The 23,304-nt window shown below is 38.4% G+C and overlaps 1 protein-coding gene across 4 annotated transcripts in view; it reads right to left on the bottom strand.

Annotated features, from left to right (window-relative positions):
• Positions 1-23,304, bottom strand: part of FMNL2 (formin like 2) — a 367,782-nt gene that overhangs the window by 67,849 nt on the left and 276,629 nt on the right. For all 4 annotated transcript variants that reach the window (XM_074363666.1, XM_045504947.2, XM_010967870.3 and 1 more), the window contains 3 exons: positions 22,432-22,508; positions 13,630-13,713; positions 10,315-10,467 (listed from right to left, as the gene is read on the bottom strand). In XM_074363666.1, coding sequence (XP_074219767.1) covers positions 10,315-10,467; positions 13,630-13,713; positions 22,432-22,508 — 314 coding nt within the window. The remainder of the gene's footprint in view (positions 1-10,314; positions 10,468-13,629; positions 13,714-22,431; positions 22,509-23,304) is intronic.

Genomic DNA, 23,304 nt, shown 5'->3' with positions numbered 1-23,304 from the left:
GCGGATGGATATTTAGGACTGTTTTTTGAGGTCTCAAGAGTTTCCAGGAAACTCTTTTTTTGAGAGGTCATTTTGACAGAAACATCACCAAACTTTTCAGGTCCTCTCTTCTACCAACTATGAGAACTGCCTGCTACCTTGTCAAGCACGGAATGAAAACAAAATCTTAACCTCACATTCAAAGATAAGACACTATCTTAGAAGCGATGCCCGGTAAAACTTACCAAGGTCTGAGCATGTGGAAAAAAACAGATGCCAAAGTTGACGTCAGATCAAAACCAATGAGAAATGACTAACCACTTGTATTAATTTTATGCACCAGTGGTTACAAGTTACACGAAATAATAATAAATGAAGAAGTTATAGTCAATGCTAGAGGGAGTAAGAAGCATGAAAAACCAAGCAATTTCTGCAAATATCTTCTAAGAAATCTACATAAGACATGTCTTGTTTAGTACTAGAGTCACAACTCTGTCACCTACTCTCATTCATGGCAACAATCTGCCAGGAGCAGGCAGTGAGTACCTGAACCTACATAGCACTGGCAACAGGTGCTGAGAAGAAAAAGAGTATTTCAGTTTTGAAAGCCCATCAGAATGACTGATTAGTGATCCAGCCTGTTGACATATTCTAAGAAACGTGAAGGCAGGTAAAAGCTGGATTTCTGACTGCAGAAGGCAAAAAGAACAAGGTCAACTCTTTGGGAAACCAGGGGGAGCGGCTCTCTTGGGTCTGCCTGACTACAGGTCAGAGACTCAGAAGGTTCTCTTTCCAGGTACGTGTTCACAGCCTGAAATACATTCAGCGTTCATCAGAGTTCTGGTTAGAGCCATGTTTTGCTGTCCTTAAACCACCACTCATTGTAAGAAAGTTTAAAAAGAAAGCTACAACAATTTTGAACTAGCTCCTTATGTTTAGGAATATACTAGACAAGTGGGACTACATCAAACTAAAAAGCTTCTGCACAGTCAAGGAAACAGAGTGAAAAGGTAATTCTATGGAATGAGAAAAGTATTTGCAAACCATGTATCTGATAAATGGTTAATATCCAAAATACATAAGAAACTTCTACCACTCAACAGCATAAACAAACCAAAAAACCCCCAAATAATCCAATTAAAGAATGGGCAAAGGACTTGAATAGACATTTCTCCAAAGAATACACACAAATAGCCAACAGATGTATAAAAAATGCTCACTAATCATCAGGGAAATGTAAACAAAACCCAAACGAGATAGCATCTCATACCTGTCAGGATGGCCATTATCAAAAAAAAAAAAAAAAAAAAAAAAAAAATCCCCCCCAAAAAAACCAAGAAAAACACCTGTCTACAAGAATGTGTATAAATTAGAACCCGTGTACACTGTTGGTGGGAATGTAAAGTGTACAGCCACTACGCAAAACAGTATGGAGGTTCGTCAAACAACAGAACTTCTCTATGTAATGATCCAGCAATCCCACTTCTGGGTATTTATCCAAAAGTACTGAAATCAGGATCTTGAGGAGGCACCTCCACTAACCTATTCCTTGCAGCCTGAATCACAATAGCCAAGAGGTAAAAACAACCTAAATGTCAATCAACGGATGAATGGATAAACAGGGATAAAATACGGTTTAAAAAAATAATGATGTGGTGTGATAGAGGCATTAGCTGATGCTATGGTTGTAATCACTGCAGAGTATAAATGGATCAAATCAACACGCTGTACATCTTAAGCTTACACTTTATATAACTGTGTATTACTGCAGAGCCTTGAATGAATGTTTCCTCAACTGCCCTAACCAGGTTTTCCCAGAGTCCAGCAAAAAGGTATTCTGCGGACTTTCCATGCCAACATTTGTGAGATTTGTAGTATCTAGATTCTAATGGCAACAGGAAAAAGGGCTTATTTTCCCCCTTACAAAAACTATCTTCAAACAGTAACTATTCAATTATTAAACTAGTATCTGTCTATAAATAAAGACTAGTAACTAGAGCTCCCCTGGAAGCTAATGTAAGGGTTCAACCTAATCAGAATGCAATGCCAACTGAGTATGTTACATCATTTGGCATAATTGTACCAGTCTTTTATGGTTCCAAGGTCCAGGCTAATAGCACTTAACCAAAATTTGGGGTTTTAGGTTTCCTCTCCTTTACCCTTCAGACATGACATCACCTGGGCATATTTTTTCTATCAATTAAACTCATAAAATACATGAATTTAAAAAAAATGAGCCAAGCACTCTTCTGTCTCTACAGCCAAAAGAAACAGAGCTGGCAGAGTTGAATCCAGACAGTTCAAAGTGGGGATAAAGGGGGAGGGGGAAACAGAGACAAAGACAGAAACAGAGACACAGGGTGAGGGATACACAAAACCCCTAATGAACCTTTTTTAAAATCAGCCATTGAAATTTTGTGTTCGTCTCTATTTCCTATTAGAAGACCAGGTAACAGCTAGAACAGAACCTGTAAATCAAAAGGTCTCAATACATGCTTTTTGAATGGAATAAATGAATCAACAGGCTGCCAAGTGATCATATGAATGGCGGGCCATTATTAGTGTGAATTTTCTGATTCTCAATTATATTCCCTTTGTCAAAGGCATTTGCCATGGAGAGGCTAATTAATCAGTATATACCCCTATGTGAAAAGGATCCAAGGAAACCATCTAACTCTTACAACCTTTCAATAGAAATATTTGTTTTGTTTTGTTTGTTTTTTGGTGGGGTGGATAATTAGGTTTATTTCTTTATTTTTAGAGGTGGTACTGGGGATTGAACCCAGACCTTGTGCATGCTAAGCATGTGCTCTACTACTTGAGCTATATCCTCTCCCATCAATAGAAATATTTCTATGTTCACCCGAATTTGGCCCCTTTTTTCATAAACCTTCAACAAATCATTGTCAATGAGCTAAAATGACAATTCCATAACCTGGCCTTCAAGATAGTACCTAAACTGGCTCTAAACTTCCAGCCAGATTCATCTACTCACTGTTTCCTAAACAAACCATGCAGTCTCCCCACTGACCTGCTGCTCATACCACTCTCCCTGCCTCTCCCCTTTCTTAACCACTCCTCCCAGTCTTACTAATGGTTGTCCCACATGCAGACCATGTCTCCTGACTCTTCCCTCGGTCTGATTTGTTCACTCTACCCTGTAAGGTCCCATATCATTAGTTCTGGTTATACGCATGTGATACTTAATATGTGTCAGTGTTTATGTGCATAAACACACACACACTTTTTCTCAATCAAATCATCCAAAAAGACACTGTGACACAATGGAAAGAAGTCAGAAGACTTTGATTATAAATCCTGCCTCGGTCACTGACTACCTATGGATAAATTCTCTGAGCCTCGGCCTCTTCATTTGCATAATGGGGCAAATAATTCTTGAACACCTCCCCAAGATTTCATGAAGATAGAATGATAAGTATAAAAAAATCCCTTTATAATAATAAGTCATGAATCATGTACAAATATATTATTTAAGGTATCTTTCTGTATCCTCGGCACTTGGTAAAACTTCCTCCACATGGTAAGTGTGCAATAAATCTTGCAGATGAAGATACTAGATCAGAGCTGTAGAAATTTGCTGAGTCATTTTCAGTATTTCCTTCAATCCTAGATAGTTAACATTTATTGACTACTCACTATTGTGCCAGGTCCTTTATTAAAACTTGTTAATTTAACTTCACATCACGTGAAGCAGGTCCCAGATCCTATAACCTCCGGTGATCCGGGAACCCGTGAGACAGACCTCCAACCATGCACTTGTGAGGTGACTTGTCTCTATGTTTCCACATAGCCTCTTTCAGTCAGTTTTCTGTTGGAGAAAAGACTCAATAAAGAGGTGAACAAGTGAAGTCAGTGTTTCTCAGAGTGGGAAATGGTTGACAAATCTGCTGGTTTGGTGCATCCACAAGCAATAGTGAAAGCTATCACCATTTTCACTGGCAAGGCCATTAAAACAAGCTCTGAGCTGAGAATTTGAAACATTCTCAACCCAAGTACATGTTCCACTTTTTACAACGCCAGATAGAAGAGAAATGCAAAAATCTGTAACACAACAATGTAACACTTTTGCTTGTTTCTGCTTTTTAAAAAAGTGCTGAAAAGATAAAGGGAAAATTTACCAGTATAGATTATTTTTGAAAAGCCTAGAAATACAGAAAATCTTTATTGTATAGATGGTTACTGCATTTTCTGCAGCCTCAGATCTTCAGGCTAGCAGGTTAAGGAGTGTCTTCAACAGCTCTCCCTCAAAAATAAAACTCAGGTGTTGGCTACAATGATCATCCTCTCATTATTCATTTTTCTCCCGCTCCTTTACAGTGTTTTCTCTCCTTCTAAATGAAGTGTTAATGAAAATTTTAAGCAGCATCTGCCACCTCATCAGAGTAACTTTTAAAATGGATTTTTCTTTGTAGTCTTCCTCCTTTAAGCTGGCAGCTAGGGTAAATTCTTCAATATCCTTCCAGAGAGAAAATTTTGACTCAAGTTAAGGGAAAAGAATCCATGTAGAATAAAATACAGATTACAACACTCAATTATGAAAACTATAAAATATCTGAGTTGATTTTGTATAATCTGGGGGGTAGAAGAAGGAAAACAAAATAGAGATCATTTCAGAAATTACATTCCTAATTTATAGAAGTTAGAAAATAAACAAAGCTGAGTTCAGCCTCCTTATTATGAATCAAGATAAAAAGTGCCTTAGCTTCTAACTATAGAATTCAAAGTTTTTTATGTGATACTATAATGGTTTAAGTTAAAAGGTTAGGTGATCTTCATCCCCCAGCAACTTAAAGTCAAGGTAAAATGCTACTGTTGAAATAAAAACTTGTAAGAACTTGAAAGAGCTCAACTCTTTTAAGATACCACTTACTTTATGAGCAAACTGGTGCAGAGTTGGTGTTCCCAAACCTTCAAATAGGATCACTGTTACAAAGACATCAGGAAAACTGCTATGAACACAAGTACCCGTTGCAATGAAGGCCAATGAACCGCACGGGACATGAGCCTGTACAAGGAAATGGGCCTGCAGGAACAAGGTAACTCCTTAGAGAGTAATGTCTAAGAGCAGGGCCTCACAGGTCTCACCAACAAAAAGGGCTGAACTAAAGGACATCTGAGATTCCTTCCAGATTCCAACTTTTCTGTTTCTACTAACAGGCCTATTCCTCTTCTAATTAATCAGACATAAAACTTTGTTTTAGCACTCTGACCACCAAGTCAATTCTGGAACGTCCTTGTATTTGGCTTTTGTTCTAAGCTTCAGGTACCTCATACGTAGGTCCAAGCACTAGCTGCCTCAGCAGTCTTTTCCTTCAATCAACATCCAGGACATTCCCCAGACCCTACATGTCCAAAAAGACAGACCACCTCACGTGATTGCCCATTCCACTGTCTCCCAGATAAAAGCCAGTTCCAAAATTCAAGGTTCTTTATTACGTGGCCTTGCACTCTCCGATCCATGAGTATATATTATCTGTGTTTTATGTCAGTTCTACAAAACATCATAAAAACAAAAACTTGAAAAAAGTTCACTCATCATCTCCCTTCAAATAGTCACTATTCTCATTCATTCCACTTTACTTTCAAGTCTGCCCATTTGCAAATAGGTGAAAGTAAAACTGTATTAATAGAAAACTTTTTGTTTTACTCTCGTCATTCGTTTAGGAAACATTTTTCACATTTCTACACGATTTTATTTTCTAATAGGTATAAAACATTCCAGCACACTGATCTGGGTCTCTACTAGCACATCTTTGGGGAAGGATTAGCAAATCTTCCCCTACAAGGTACAACTTACATAACTCCACATGGACATCCCGATACTCAGTGTATTTACTGGGGGCAAAAAAATTATCCTGTGAACATGCAGGCAGGATAACATGGTGTGGAAGTAGGGGTCAGGCCACCTCACTTCAAATCCTATCTCTATCACTCCCTGTTTGATCCCAGACAAGTGGCTTAAACCCTAGAGGCCTCAAGTTTACTGGGGGAGAGAGCAGTAGCAGTATCTATCTCACAGAGCCATTGTGAGCAGTGAATAAGCACAGAAGACTCACAAACAGTGCCTGGCACACAGTGGACACTCGACAAAAGCTTTTTCCCCAATAAAATTATATGAATGCTATCAATCTCTTTGTGCCCACTTAAAAATTATTTTTAAAATTACTCCTATGAAAAGCATTGCCAGGAATGGGATTACTGCATTAAAATGGGCAAACAAGGATCTAAATTTGAACTCTTCATGTAAATCCACTGGGTATATAGATGGTAAATAGTAGATGATGACTAGTTACGAAATGCCATTCCATTCAGATAATCATTTCAAGAAGAGCAGTGAAATCTGTTCTGAGAGATCTTAGAAAGAAATAGAAATAGGAATTAAAATATTAAAGGAAATGTGGATCTTAGTGTCCTCACCACAGTGGGAAGGTCAGTTCGGATGACCTGCAAGGCCTTCCCAGCTTTGTATGTCTCTGACCCAGTCTCTCCTTAGACAGCCCTCCACCCTATCACGAAGATCACAAAGCCTCTGTCCCAGAAAGGACAGGTTCTTTCCTCTTTCCCAAACATGCCTGATCTTTGATCTAAGATTTTGCTCATCTCACTCTCTGCCCTTTACCTCTACCTGGAACAGCCTCTTCTCACCCTGAGGATCAACTCTGGCCATCACCCAAAGTCCCACTTTAAATCTGACCCCTCCCTCTAGGCTTCCAGTGCTCCACCCCTTTCCTTAAAAACTTAGAACATTGATTTTTTTGCCACTGCTTATTTAAGTTTAACAGCATTAACTATGACATTCTTAAAAATTACTTTCTCTTGCATCTGAGTTAAAGCAACCTTTGCCTTCAGAAATCTAGTATGCACATATATGCATGTACAGCATCATTTAATTTAGCTAGATCTATAGCCAGGTTAACAGACAGCTATCTTAACTGAAGGCACACCAGACTCCAAGATTATGAGGCAGCACAATCCAGGTTTCTACCGCATCAATATCAACATTCTTACCACCAGTCAGGCTGACAAATTTATGATAATACAGAATCTAATTGCTGATATAACTCCAGGTGAATATCATGTCATAAAATGCTTAAAGATCTATTTTAAATAGTTAAAAAATAAAGTCTAAATACAAAGAGAAGAGTGCATTATTAGAATATTGTTTAAAAAAAGAGCACTTTCCCTTTTTATCTTTAATCAAGCCCCATTCATAAAGTGTTTCAGATTTTTCAAAATTTCATTTCATCCTCCAAGTTTAACCAATCCTTTTTGCCAAGTGATATATGGTAAGATGACTGAGTCTACATTATTATCTGGAGATAAAGATGAGGGAACTCAAGCTGCATTTGGATACAGAAGACACATTCTAATCAAACCAAGCCACTAGAATAAATCATCTCTATAGAATGCAACTTATTATCCTTTTTTCCTTTCCAAAAAAATGAAACAAAGGAAACTAATATTAATAAATGCAATATACCCTAAAGGTTCAAAATCTTAAAATGAAGAATCATAATATGGTAACAGTGTATCAAAGTTTATAAGGCACAGGGCTTTACCCCAGTATAGGCAACAACACGAAGCCATGTGGTTATCACGTTACAATATGGAGAGAAGTTGCCACACTCTGCCACCAAGCACTGCAAGCTCTCTTGGGTGTCATTTTCACCTATGACTTATGAGATTTTCTGGTTTGAAGCCTCATTATCAGTGTGTAAACTGAAGCTGCTCCAGAGGACAGAGAAAAGCAGCTCTGGAGGCATTTGAACTGAGGATACTCAGGCAGAGAAACCAGTCTGGTGGTGAGGCAGGAGATGAATGGAACCAGAGGAGGAGGAGACAGTAGGACAAGAAAGGACAGTGGAGAGAAGGAGAGGACGATCAGAAATGAGATGGCGGTGGGGGAGAGGTATAGCTCAAGAGGTAGAGTGCATGCTTAGCATGCACAAGGTACTGGGTTCAATCCCCAGTACCTCCTCTAAAAATAAATAAATAAACCTAATTACCTCCCCCACTTAAAAAAAAAGAAAAGAAATGAGATGGCAGAATGAAAAAGAAGGTCAACAAAAACAAAGCCAGGAAGTGAAGGAAGTGTGGGCAGCAGGGAAACAAAGGGCAGAGAGGAAGGAGAAGGAAGAGAAAAAAATGTCAACAACCTTTGGGTACACAAAACGCTACGTGTACCATATGCCTGTACTTCTGATTGTTGTTTTTTTTTTTTTTTTAAAGTCAGAGATGTTATCAAGTGACCAAAGACAGAATTAGAATCTAGGCACACAAGAGCTGGAATCTCACAGATACACATTGTTTAAAAAGAGAAACAAAAACCTAAGCTTCAGGTCAACAAGTGGCATGAAAGTTACTGCCATGCTGGTTTTCTTGAGTTACTAGAGCCCATGAATGAAGGAATTTACATGCTCCACTCCTGAGCTGGAGTGTTTAAATACAAAAAAGAATGTGACGTTGGTTTCTTAGTTGATCATCTTCAAACATACCTGCCAACCCGAAATGTCGTATAGTCCCAGAGTTTCTCAAAACAGTATTTCCATCATGTCTCTCTCCACACTTTGGGTCTATTTTTCCAATTTAAAATGAATTCAGGCAGGATCTACTTTGAGCCAACGTAAAGCAAATCCAGCTGGACACTGATGTCTGTGTACCATGTGTCCAGGGTCCAGGATCACAACTCTCCTTGGACCTGGGATGTTTCCCATGATTTCCTGACCCTTCCACTCTACCAGAAACAATGTACTCTCAATGAATAGTCTTCAATTATGTGAAAATAGGCATAATGGATCATTAATCAGAAAAATGAATTCTTGTTAAAGTGGTGGTTGGCCAACATTTGACGCTTTCTAGGTTAAGAAATGATGGAAAAGCAAATTTAAATGCCTTACATGTAATTATAGCTATACTAATGGTAAGAATTTCCATTCAAGGAATAAGGTGATTAAGAAATTCTTCAGGCACAGCTGGCCTTCCTTCAACTTCCAAATCAGCCCCCATACTCCCCTGTCCACATGTAAAGTTGGTGCATATAGCAGGTTATATAGCCTTCAACCTATTGCAAACATCATGAGATGAACTGAAATACAGCTCTTCGTTATTACTGAATCAATTATTCCAAACCCATCAATATTTTTTGGCATTTCCAAACAAGAAAAATCTGAATGGTTGATAGTAAGTATCAAATTCAAATATCAAATCCCTCAGCAGAGCTGAACTTCATTATTAACACTTCAACTTTTTATGACCAAAACCTAAGTCAAAGGGACAAGAGGCAATTAAAGGACTACCAAATCTGAAAGGTCTGAAAGCCACATATTCACTGATCACAACCTGACACGTGGACTCTGCTACAATGACCCAACACACTCAGTGATCCTAAACACTGAGCCAAACAACGACCACACGCCAGATCAAGCCTGAAGTAAGTGAGATAAAATTGCCAAGCTAAAAAGAGTAAGTAACATTTGGGAATGAGGGGCTTATTAATAAAAAATTTTATTAAACTCCTAGAATATAGAAACCTTTATGAACTTGCTCTAGATGGTATCTCTGTCTTGACAGGCAGTTTTGATTTCTCCACCCACGTACATTAACTCTAAATTATAGAAACACAAAAATATTTTTCAGTGAATGATTGTTGCTATGAGTGAAGGAACAACCTCAATGCTATTACGCCCATTAGTAACACATGTGGTCATCACACCTTCTCCCTTAACGTGGTGGTAATTCAGCCAGGAAAGACCAGAGAAGGAATCCTTAGGGAGAAACAGAAGGTTGACCATTGAGAGCACACCCAACCAAAGGAATACTGCTTAAGCATCTCACTAATAAAAATGATCACTACAGCACCTATGACTAAGAATGCATCCTACAGAACACACACCTGAGCTACCACTGGATGAAAGGAGTCAGGCTTGAGAGTAGCAACAAGGAGTCCTTGAGATGCTCAGATCTCAATGTGCTACCTCCAGTCAGGAAACAGAGCCTGAATCATGTTATCAGCATCTCCCTGGTTTCAGAAACTTATCTGCCTATGGAGAAGACTCTGTTGTATCATTTGGCAGCAGAATTTTCTTTCTGTGCTTAATGAAGGCATGGTATTTGCAGAAAGCTATTTAAAGCTATAGAGTATTCCCCAAGTGATGATCCCATGAACTCCCAAAGAATCACGGAATCATGGACAACCCAAGTGCTGTGTGGCAAGACATAGTGATACATGGCCCAGGATCCTCAACAGAAGCCAGGGACCCTGCTGTCCCAGACTGTCCTACTACATCTGCCTTCCTTCTGAATAAAGACACTCACCTCAGTGCAGAATGTCTTCCCGAGCGGGATACACTGCTGCCCACAGGGGAGGGCAGGTTGCTCCCTCTGTGCAGGTCCTCAATAGACCTGCTCCAGGGCTTTGATTTGTCCACCGAGCTCTCCACAGTGCTTTCCATGCTTTCAAAGTCAAAACTGAAACAAAAGAGAAATGCCATTGAAGACTGAACAATTCACATGAAGACATGGATGTGCATAACTTGCTCCTTCCTCTTATACATCTGCACCTTAGTATGAATAAGTTTGGCAAACAAAGAAAACTAAAAAGGAAATACAAAAGAATTTCCATGGACTCAGTGCTCGCTTCAAAAATACAGAACGACAAATAGTGACGTGTTATTTGTATTTTACCTTAAGGCTTGCTAACTTACCAATTACTGACACAGCTATGGTGGGAGGGGAAGAAAGATCTTAGAGCTGTCTTCATTTTGCTTTAACAAGTCAAGATGTTAGGCTTATACTAATTTATTCTTACCCACCAATTTTCACTGAGCATTTTCTCCTAGTGTGTTGGCAAGTGTACTTTTCCAACCATATGTGATACATTACTTGCAAAGTTATGAATTTGCTTTGATTTTGGAATCTCTTCCCAATGTGGTCCTCTTTAAAGTAGGACTGTTGTTTCTCTGACATTTTTTGAGGTTACAACTCATGCTAACCATGTTAGAATAAATGGCAAGTTAAGGTGCTCATTCTTGTACAATTTTAGGAACAGATTTTTAAATATACAGGCCTTTGTGTTCTAATGCTTTTTTCCCCTTCTAAAGTCAGTACCTTTATTTTCTCAGGAAAAAAAAAACTTATCAATTGGTTCTACCCATAGTTCCACCAAGTAACACCTGATCAGGGAATAGACAAAATGCTGCTATAATTAATATCATCTGGAGGATTCTGGAGGCTATCATGGAAGAAATATCAATAAAACATACTGGAAATAACAAGTATGACTTTTTATAAAAGTTTCACTGCCAAAATATTTGGTTCCAACAACCATCTGTAAACTAGGTGATGCTCTCCCCAGTTAAATACTAACCAAGAGGACAGAGTTGATGTATAAAGTCATCGAATTAGTCTAAAAATTTTGTCATACCTTAGGATACAGGAAGCAGATGGAAAACAGATAAGAGGTGGAATTTATTGAGTAATCAAACAGATTCTTAAGCACCAAAAATAGAAGCCTATCATTGACATTGGAGAAGGTAAGCCTAGGGGCATCCCAAGATCACTCATGTCATTAACACTCTCGCCGAGTCACTCTGCAGCCCCCATATGTTCAGCTGCTCAGCATCCTTACATTCTGCTCAGCTCACCCACTGCTCTCACTGAGTAGAAGAAACACACACTTTGGTGAAAGCTTCTGTTTTAGGGGTGGTGTGTGAGTCTGTTGTTTCACATGACATGGGCTAAGAAATTGTCACATGCCAAGGAAGGGTAACAAGTTTTTTCAGCCCATTTAGTTTCAAGAAAGAAAATAAATTATGTATCTATATATAATTTTTCATCTAATTAAAGCAAAACAAAACTTAAACCAATAAGCAAAGAATGTACAGCTAATGTCAAAAGAAAAAAAAAGTAATTAGGAACCAAATGCTCTGAGTTCTGATCTTTTGTCGTCTTCGCTCTTAGGCTGCAAACTAGGAGAATCTCCTTGTAATAGCACTACATTCTCCCACTAGTCTTATGTGAGGGTACACTTGGGAAAGCTGGTTCACAAGTTCTGTTGTGATGGAGGTAAAGGCTTAATTACAGCAAACATATAACAAATAGCATGCCTTTCTTTCCCATTATTCCTCAAGTTTCTTAGCCTTTCCTCAATTCCATAAATATTCCTCCAGATTTTAAAATATGCAATAGGGTAGTGTTATTCTGTTTTGTCGTATAATATGAAATATAAGGGAGATTAGCAGTTTTTGATGTAATGGAGGTAGACAAGAAACAGCCTTTGGAAGAGCATGCCATAAAAACTAGAATTATATTTCAGAGGACAATTTCTCAGGAAGATAAGAACGTGTCTGTTGCTTTTTCTTATTATATTTCATATAATATACAAGAATTATCAAAACTGAAACTAATCAAGCCAGTTTCTGTTAATACTTTCATTTCAGCATCTACAAGGTAGGAATAATTATAGCTTTCATTTCATACATTCTCAAGGAAGTGATGAGGATTATAAGATCACATATGGTTAGGTCTTAGAACGTCTTAAAAAGTGGGGCAACATAAAAAACAAGCTACTGCTCTGAAAACAAGAGTTGAGGGGAAAAAAAAATACCACCTAGACCGAACTGTCTTCTAGTCAAATTAAAAATACAGTATTATTTCCTCAATGTGTGTGTGTGAATTATCTGTGCATCCTAGAATATTTTTGGATTAAAGGAGGGAATGGGGAGAAGAGAAAGTCTCATTCAAATGTACAGGTTTTGTTCCTGTTGTAAATCTTTCCAAAAGCCTAGTAAATGGGAAAATTTTATGAATCAACAAAAGCAAGGTGAAATAACTAAATCTTTTTTTCTGCTCTGCTCCAGTTTTGTATCCTTCCCCTTAGGAAGGGGAAGTCAAAACAAATACAATATAACTAACTACTATACATAAAATAGATAAACAACAAGTTTCTTCTGTATAGCACAAGGAACTATAATCAGTATCTTGTAATAACCTATAATGAAAAAGAATATGAAAATGAATATATGTATGTACATGTATGACTGAAACACTATGCTGTACACCAGAAATTGACATAACACGGTAAAGTGACTATACTTCAATTAAAAAAAATACAATACAAATACATGTAAAGTAAAAAGGAAAGCCTCTTGCTTACTCCCCTCTTCCTTCATTCCCACTGTTTGGTATCTATTTCTGCAATCATTTTTTCCATATTTGCTAGTACATACAAATATACACATATATGAAGTTTTTTCCTAAATAAAAAGGGAGTCACTCTTCTGTATCTTCCTTTATTCACTCAATAATATACCACATACCTCTTTCAGTAATTGCTAGAGCATTCTACCATATGGATATATGTAACTTGAGCACTAAAGAAAGCATTTCTTTTTGAAATAAAGAGTCCTTTAAGGGTGATTTTACTCTCCTGTTTTACTTCTGCCTTAAAAGCATTTCTAATAACAATTATGTGATTTGCTTTTAGTTACTTGAATAGAAACAAACCGCCTTAAACCTTACCACATGTGCTTCTGGGAGTCTCCCCTCAGCGTGGTATCTAATTTTACCACTGAGTTGCATCTTCTGTGACCACATAAAGATTTTAAAGCAAAGAAGCCAAGTTTTACTTACGTTACTGCATACTGCGCAAATGATAGATATTCTACCAGAACATCAAGACCTTTGTTTTCTTCATTCAGAAACTCTCTGACCCACCTGTTGTGGGGAAAAAAAAAAATCATTGGCAAGGTTCATCACATGCTCTAGCGTGAAAAGGACACAGTGAAAACTTATTTTTCCACCAGACACTCACCACCTGAAAGGAACTGTGGAATAAGGCCTAGACTCTATCACATGAGGTAGGAGCTTTTAGATACGGCAACCAAGAAAACCACAACATTTCAATGTGCAGAAAAGGGGGGCAAAAAGTATCCATGTGCCTTGCTTGTATTCTACTGCTTAGGAGACTTAAGATAACCTGTAATAAACTTTCTAAAAAACGAACTTGCTAAATGTACTTTTTCCACCATAGCTGATCCACTGCCTGCCTGTTTAAGGAGCCAAGACTGCACGGGGAACCAGGCAGACTGAGGACATGACGACATAACCACTGAAATCCAGGCATGATTCCAAATGCACATTCAACTCCTTGCTGGCACACTAAGCTGTAGAAAACACTAAACTAGCCAATGAGAGACCAGTGTTTATGGGCTTCTGGAAATTCAGTAGGGATAATGATTTGCTTAATTTTTTTCCATGACTGTTAAAACCTTAAAAAAAAAGAAAAGTCCCAGGCACCACACACCATCAATGCCAAGACATGACAAATATCATGGTTTTTAAAAAATTCATTTAAAATAATACTACTTTGTGTTTGAACAGTGGATTTGAATGTAGTTCACTGAGAATTTTTACACATTTTTATTTGTCCTTCAGAGTAACTCCTAGAAGATGAAGCAGAGTGGTCAAACACAATCTTCAGGTGCTGAGGATAAACACCTCTTACCCCATGTTACAGATTTCTCTCAGGTCATCCATCTTCAAAGAACATGGGATACCCCATTCAGTCTCCATAAGGTTTGAAACTCCAACCAATAATTAAAAAATCTGCTATTACAGAAATGAATCTTGGGGTCCATCAGCCAACAGCATTCCAAAATGTTTGCCTTCCTCCATGAACACCAAGTCAACAAGGCCCACTGGCTACGGACATGATGGCTAGTATGGAAATTAGTTTTGAGAGCTATTAGAGTAACAGTGGGATCATTCTATTGTGTGTCTTTAAGGATGAGCTGTGCATTGAGGTTTTTGTCTTAAAGGAAGAAACAAATCTGGTGGACTCAGAAAGCCTATTTTTAAAGTTTTGTTTTTAAGGGGATGTTTTGGGGTTTTTTTTGTTTTATCCTCAAGCTCATCCTCTTTCTAGTCCTAACATCTCCACAATGGAAACTCAGCTTCAGCAGGTAGTTTCAGAAGACAGTAAGGTAGGAAAAGTAGACAGCTTACCTCATACCTTCCCCCAAGTGCCTCAGATAGGCTACCACAAAATGTACGACATAACACAGCCACGAGGAAGCATGAAACACCTCATCTGAAAGAGACTTGGAGTGGAAACACTACCTGCTGGGTCTCACAAAGTGGCTTTGTTAGGCGAGCAGAACTAAGGGGACTGGCTCCTAGTAGAGGCTGAAGTTTGATTTCACAACCACTCCACACATGATCTCACAGCATCTGCTTCTAGACACTTATTTTCACTGGATTTATTTTAAATTACTCCCTATGTGGCTAGGTCTCAGGAGACACTGGACATTTTTAAGTGCTGATAATGAAAAGCTTAGAAGTATTTAATTTTTTTTTTTTCTTTTTACAACTGGTAGGAGACTAAAATAAAGCTGGAACTCACTACTGAATTGAATGACTAGCTGTGTGCTCTTGAAATTCAAGCCCCCTTAGCTTCCCTGAGGTTTCTCCATTCATTGGTCGGGTCTATGGGCTCTGACTGCAAGATTTAAACCGGCCCTCAGTGGCAGGTGCACAGTAGGAGTCCCCAGAGCTGGGCGTGGGGGCTGTCTTTCTAATAGGAAAAGTAACCACAGGGTCCAGATTTTTCAAAGCAATCTTGGTTTCATATAGTCTGTCTCAGTAACTCATAAGAGCATTAATTTAGGAGTTGAGAAGAACAGCCTCTGTAGTTGCTTCTGGTTGATTTCCCAGACACTACCTCTAAAAATCAAAAACGGTCCAGGACACCTTAAGGACCTGCTAACACCTCTAACTTACTTACAAAGTTCAGACACAAACTGGATAGGAAGCAAATGACTCACAGATATTTAACCAAAAATAACAAGGAGGAAGAAAGAAATGGTAGGAAATAGCCAGTACAGCGAGAGCTACAATTTTCTTGACTCAAAGTGCTGATAAGCATATATTTTGATGCAGAGATAAAGTCCATTAATTGGCTTTTATTTCAATTCAATGCCCCTCCCCTGACTGGCTCACTTTGAGTCAAAGCGCCTTAAAAATAAATTTCAAAGTGAAAGGCAGAAGCCAGCTAGCTGCTCAGTTCCTAAGAAGTCAGCCAAGCATGTAACATGTCCTGCCTCTGCGAGACTTCATTTCACTTTTAACCTCTTTTTCCATGCTGTGAGATCTTCCCTGAATCTCTGATCTGGCCCAGACCCCTATAGGTGATTTAGGGAAGAGTAAGCTATAAATCCACCACAGCTGACTACTGTACCCCACTTTGTCAAGCGAGATGAGGTTAGTAAAGTCACATCAGCAAAAAAGGCTATGGATTATAAGGAAAAAGCAGCCTTCACTTTTTCCCCTGTCTGCTCACTCCCTATCCCTACCCTACCTGGGATATTCTGTATGGGAGAGAACAGAGGTGAGGGTGGGCTTCTGTGGAAACGAAAGAATATGGAAATAAAATCAGGAGAGACGAAAAAGGGGCAACTTTCAAAGCAGTACCTTTCATCTAAAGGCATAAAAAAATGGATGCCCCATTCTGCAGATTTATGTACATTAATGACATATCATAAATCTAGGGTTCCTGTAGAAAATTTCCATTTTCACCTCTGTGCAGGCTACACACACTTTAATATATTGCCAATATGCAAACAGTTTCAAACTGAGTGATTACAGGTTTTGGAAAGTAGAATTATTTCTGACGCTGACAGCATGCACCATTTACTGACTACCTTACAGATTTGATGTTATTACCATATATTGTCAATTTCAATTTAGGCAAATTCCAAATCAGCTGCTTAGGCGCTAGAAGACACAGTGATAATGAGAAATAGCTCTGGAAAAAAGCTTCAAGGAAGGGCTGTAAATGAAGATGCCAATAGTTACTGTTTCACTATAGACAGGTCAAAGCTTTGTTTCCAGATTGCTGTTGTTTTCTCTCTGCCCCCCTAAATCTTAGAACCTCATTGTTCTCATCTAGAAAATTAAGCCTCAAAGGACATTTCTGGCTTAAATTTCTAAGATCGAAGAAAGCAGACCCAAGACACACAAGATAAAGGGATAAATGGTGAATTCTCTCGGTCAGTCTCCTTCAGAGAGATGCTACAGGCATCCAGTAGGAATCGCAGTTGCTGACAAATCATGAAAAAAAAAAAAAACACACACACAAGAATCAAGAGAAAGAAAGTAAGCATCACCCAGATTCACTGTGGGCTACCAATCTCTTCCACCAACAACATCACAGACTAGTTCTCAGAGTATAGCCCATGTACCACCTGGGGTCCCTGAGGTCCTCTCAGGAGTCTGTGAAATTAAAACCATTTTCATACAATTACGAAAGTAGTTACTTTTGTCACTGACACTCGCACTGATGGTACAAAAGAAATGTGAATAAAACTGCTACCATCAAAAATACGCCCTGTTTATTGTATGTTCACCCTAAGCATTTAGGAGGAAAAAAGAAATCAGCTTCACTTAAACTGTCCTCAGTGAAGCACTAAAAATCACTAATTTTAGTAATGCTTCCTCCCTGAGTATACACCTTTTTAATTTTCCGCGTGATAAAAATGGGAAACCCACATAAAGCACTTCTGCTGTCTGCCCAGGAACGACGACGTCTTAAGGAAAAGCACTAGTGCAGCTGCTGGAGCTGGTAACCGAACCAGCCACTTTTTTACATGGAATATAAAATGACGGACAAATTATGGTTATTCTGTCTCAGGTGTTAGGCAGATATTCTCAGAAGTGAATGAAGTGAGCCTACCATTCTGAGGAATACAACTGACAACACTTGCTCTCAATGAGAAAATTTGAGCTTACAAGGAGAAAAATGAGAATTTTGGAACACTTGTATTCACCACCGTGAGTTGGACAGCTTCCCAGTATTTAAAGTATATTCTGATGAGACTGATGATTAACAAATGTGACTGTTTTTATAGTATAGAATAAAATGTATTGACATTTGATAGATCAGGATGACTCAGGGAAACAAGCTTTTCCAAATGACTAATTCATGATGCTACAAAATTACCATGGGTATAAACACCCATTCAAAGTGCAAGACAACACAATGGATTGAAGTATAATAGGGTACAAAAGCTCACTGATTATGGCTTCTGATTCCACATGACAAGTAACTTTAAGAAATTACCACTTCTTGGGGAGGAAGGGGTAGCTCAGTGGTAGAGTGCATGCTTAGCATGCACAAGGTCCTGGGTTCAATCACTGGTACCTCCACTAAAAATTACCACTCCCCCACAAAAAATAAGTAAATAAAATTTTTAAAAAATTACCACTTCTTGAATTTTGGTGTAGTATCAAAGAATATCTACAATTATCTGAAAAGATTACTTAAAAGCTCTTTCTTTTGTCAAGTGCATATCTGTGTAAAGCCAGGTCTTCTTCATATATATCAACTAAAACACATTACAATAAACTGAATACATACAAAGATATGAGAGTCCAACTGCCTTCTATCAGTGAGACATTAAAGAGATTTGTAAACATGTAAATTAATGCCATTCTTGTCACTAATTTTTTTTTTTGCTTTGGAAAATAGTTATTTTCATGAAATATGTTATTTGTGCTATATTATGTTCATAATTTTATATTTACATATTTACATTTATTAAATATTCATTGTTAAATAAATATTAAATGTTATTAAATAAGCACATCTAAAATTTATCAGTTTAAATTTCCAATACAGTAACACTAATAAATAAAACCCACATAAATAAAAATTGATTGGAGTTCAAATAAATTTAAGACAGTCAAGGAATCAAAAAATTTAATAACTGCTCGGTTAGATAACAGGCTTTAGATTTGTACATCTCCAGGGTCAAATCTCAGTGCTTCTGAATTACATGGACTTAACCAAGGTATTTAATTGCTGACTCTGTTTCCTCATCTGAAAAACAGAGGTTCAGAGGTAAAGGGTAATAATAAAAATATTTCTGTGAGAAATAACACATTTAACTTGCCCAATAGAGTGCTTAACTACATGATAAAATGATTACACTCTTGAGGATGTCCAAAAAAGCACCATCTAAGAATCAATTAATCACAGGGTAGCTTGACACACACACTCACACCACACATGATGTGGCACAAACCTAGCCTTAGCTATTCTTCTGTTTCCTGTCAGCCTGGCCCAGCCAGCACCGTTTCACAAAGTGGCCAGGCCGTCCAGGAGAAAAGACACGCACACAACACTCCTCAGCTCCTTCCTTTCTCTACACGTCTCCCCTCTCCTTGCTAACCTGCACATTCTGCCTGCAACCTCCTGCCCACTCTTACCCACCCTACCATTGAGATACACTGAAAAGAGCAGCTTTCAGAACCTCTATGACCTCGCACTCAGGATGAAAAGTAATTTTCTATCATAATAGGCAGTTTTACTAAAATTAATTACCTGCAAGGAGAGAGAGAGAGCCTACACCTCAGTTTCATGGACTAAAACCCGTCAATCTACTGGGCCCCCAACCATCAGCACCACTTGAATCTGATCACCCTGACATCCAAGGCATCCTGACATCTGCCTCCTCGCACTACACAGCCAATGTGTTCTAACAGCGCTTGGCTCCTTTCAAGGATATTTCAAGTCATTTCAAGGGCGTGGATAAGCCATAATCCAATTTCTCTCTATTATTATAGTTCCTAAGAGTAAGTGAATGAGATTATTTCTAGTCCAATTCTTATTTCAATTTGGCTCAAAAAATTAATTTTCTTTCTTAGATGACTGCTCCATTTATAGTTTTAGGCTGATATCAAAACTCAGAATAGGCCCTTTGCTTGACAAAAGCTGTAGTTTGGAATGTTATCTGAGGAAAGCCCCAGATTTTAACCTTGACATGCAAGCATGTGCCAAAAATAATTTTTTTTCAGGACAAGTAGATTTTAAATGTAATTCTTTTAATTTCTGGGAATCACCAATTCCTAGGTGTCAGGGTCACTTTAGACAGAGAAGGTAACATTCTCTGCATGGATTTCCTTAGGGACACATCACACAATACTGTTGAGTTATTATTTGATACAATATTATTTTCAACAAGAATAACAACAAATAACATCTATCATATGTTGAGTTATTACTTTATATTAAACCCTATATTAGGTCTTTCCTAAGTTATCACATTATTACAACATTCCTATTAAATAGTATTATTCTCATTTTATAGGTGAGAAGGTAACTGGGTCACATGGTAAATAGAGAGGGTTTATGTAACTTATTTAAGTCAAAGAGGGGGGCACGGCAAAAGTATGAGCCATGATCTCTAAGGCAAATGGGCACCCAATTATATTTTTAGTCTGGTACCCCAAAGAGTGCAATAAAAATCTAGAGATCCCCTCTACAGCACCCTGCATTCCCAGAACTCCTCGTTGTAGTAACTGATGATTTTCACACTATTGAGTAACTCTTCAGAGGTTTTCCCCATCAAATATGGTCAAGCCAATTAATTTCCATAAAGAGTCCAGTTCAGGTTTGGGTTTTCAGGACAGGCAAGATAGGTCAAAATCCTGGTGTGTGGTTTCATTCCATATAAGGTTATGCCAATAACTGATGATTTCATACAACCAGACAATGCATTTCCTTGAATTTCTCTGCTGCTAAAACCAAAGCTTTCAGAGTGTCTCATGTAGGTAGTAGACAAGGGAACACTGCAGCTGGTGAAGATGAAAGAAATGTAAGACTCTTTCAACATGCTTAGAGTATCCTAAACAACAAACCACACCAATTGCTTGCAGATTTGCACTGGCTTCCACCCAACCAGAGCTCTTCTCTTCATCCAACTTTGTATTGGAAATGATCATCTTGCTTTGGTATTTGATGGTCAATTTCACATTACTTCAGCAATGCTTGAAGAGATGCCTTTTGACAATTTGTAGAAATCTGGGCTGCAGCTCATTTTACCATTTTCATTCAAGAAGAAGTGCCAGCAGTATAGGGTTGAACCTTACCAAATGGAATCTAGTTCCTTATCCACAAACATTGGAAAGCATTTGAATTTCCTAAGCTTCAGATGCCGAACTGTATTAAATCACCACCTCTCTCACCCCCAATAGACAAGCCTCATTGCTTTGATCCCTGAGCCCTGATTATCTTATTTCCTTTCAGGGGAAGAGCTGCCAGATTAGACTACAGAAGTAAAAGAACACAGCATTTTGAACAAATCACCTGGTTCTACAGCTGTAGACTCTGTGAAAGTCACTCACCTTTTCCAGTCCTTAATTCTTTTAATCTATAAAATGAGGGACCAGGTAACTGTTAATTTCTTTGTTACAGTTCACTTTCATGACACTGTGATCCATTGTTCTACAGCCCATTTTCCAGGACAAAGGTGATTATCAACTCTAGGTTAGATCAGTTCATTTTCTGAATACTTCATTTTTGAGGTGACAAACGTGTGAAATTATCCTTAAGGAAGTGAAAATTCTCACCCAAGCTCTGGAACTACAAATTAACCTTTCATTTCTATGACCTAAAAAAGCTTATTCTGAAAAAAAATAACCACCTAAATGGCTTATACCAAACACAGTCCAAAGTAGAAGTTAACTGTTATTTAGGTAATATATTTATCCTACAGATACTCTATAAAACAAAAAGGTAATGTACATGGAAAACTTCATTACGAATACCTGTCACAGGGGAAAATTCTGAGAGATATAAAGTCTATACTCTTTTCCTCGTAAACTTTAAAGAATTAAAATCCAGAGGGGTTAAGTAATTGTCAAATGTTAAACAGGCACTTTAAGAAGAATTGAAGCTATAAAATACCAATATCATTCTGCTTTAGAGATAAACCATCTTACTTGAATGTGCTGTACAATTCTGCCATCTCAGAAGGAAGGGTGTGTGTAATGAACTTGTACTTGCTTGAGGCAAAGCAACCATGCTGTTGCACAAAAACCTCTTAGAAATGCTTAGTGCAGAGATTCCCCACACTTTACCCAGTGTGGATTTATACTTCATGGTCCCGAAATTCTGGCTTGAAGGAAGAAGAGACTCAGAACAAAGTATTTAAGTGCAAGGAGGTGTGTCAAGTGACATCACTCCAGCTTCTGTCCCCTTCTGGCCAGGGAATTAAAAAAATAATGAAGCAGCTTTGACTAACCAGCTTGAAGAACTCCAGTGAAGGCTTCTAGAACTCCCAGGATCTCAGTCTACATTACTTATCGGGGGTTCCTGATTTCCCAGGGAATTACTATGCACACACTACCACTGCATCCAAGCAAAGGATTTTAGAATTGTTATAAGCATCCCAAGTCAAGGACTGTCTGTCCTGCTCTGACTGATTCTTGTACAGTGAGCAATTCGAGAATGAAAACAAAGCTTCCACCCATCTAAACCTCAGTCTCTTAACTTACAATGAACAGAAAGGAAGCTTAATTCTCTGGATATGATTCAGTCACTTTGTAAAGTGTCCAAAAGCCCATAGAGCTAAAATGTGAAATGGGCACACTTACCCAATATGGTTGGTTCTTAAAGAAATTTCCAGTTCTCTTAGCACTTGTGTGGATTCTTGAACACGCCGTCTGAATTTCTATAATTCAAGAACACATATTCTTAAAAACATTTTAGTAACTGCTAGAACTGCAGCTTACTTGTAGTAAGTTTAACAGAATATGAAAATATCTGCTTCTAAAGTGGGCTTCTCTCACATTTCTTTCTGCAAAGCACACAAGTTTCTCATCATAAAAATCAGCTTATGCAAAAGGACTGGGGGAAATTACTTATTTCACGTACTAAGTGTCCTTAAGTAAGTAGACTGTTTTTCCCTGTCCCATAATACAGCAGTCACTGACACATCTATGTGTTGGGGCCCCTGAAACTACCCATTTCAATGATTCTCTAGGGCTCACAGGACTCAGCGTGTAGTTATCCTCATGGCGAGGATTTACTACAGCAAAGAGAGACTAGGCACAATTAGCTAAGGGAAAAGGTGCACAAGGTGAAGTCCAGAGGAAACCAGGTACAAGCTTCCAGGAGTCTTTACCCAGAGAAGTCACAAATGACAATACTTGTGAAATGCTGTCTACCAGGGAAGCTCATTAGAGACTTAGTACCTGGGGCTGATCACTTAGCACTCTCTGCCCAGCACATACCCAAAGTGCAGCCTCCCAGAAAGAAAACAGGCATTCAGCATAAACCATGCGGTTGGCATAAACAGGGTGGCACAGTGGGCCATTATGAACAGGGTATGGTGGGAACCAAGTTCCCAGTTGCAAACCAAAGGCCAACCTTGCAAGTAGGCCTTTTTAAGGTAGCAATCTCCAATTTACTATGTTCATTCTTTTCTGCAGGACCTCACTTGGAAGGTCCCTCCTCTAGACACTTCC

Source organism: Camelus bactrianus, chromosome 5 (genome assembly GCF_048773025.1).
Source record: "Camelus bactrianus isolate YW-2024 breed Bactrian camel chromosome 5, ASM4877302v1, whole genome shotgun sequence".
NCBI lineage: Eukaryota > Metazoa > Chordata > Mammalia > Artiodactyla > Camelidae > Camelus > Camelus bactrianus.
This window is presented reverse-complemented; position numbering and strand designations above follow the sequence as displayed.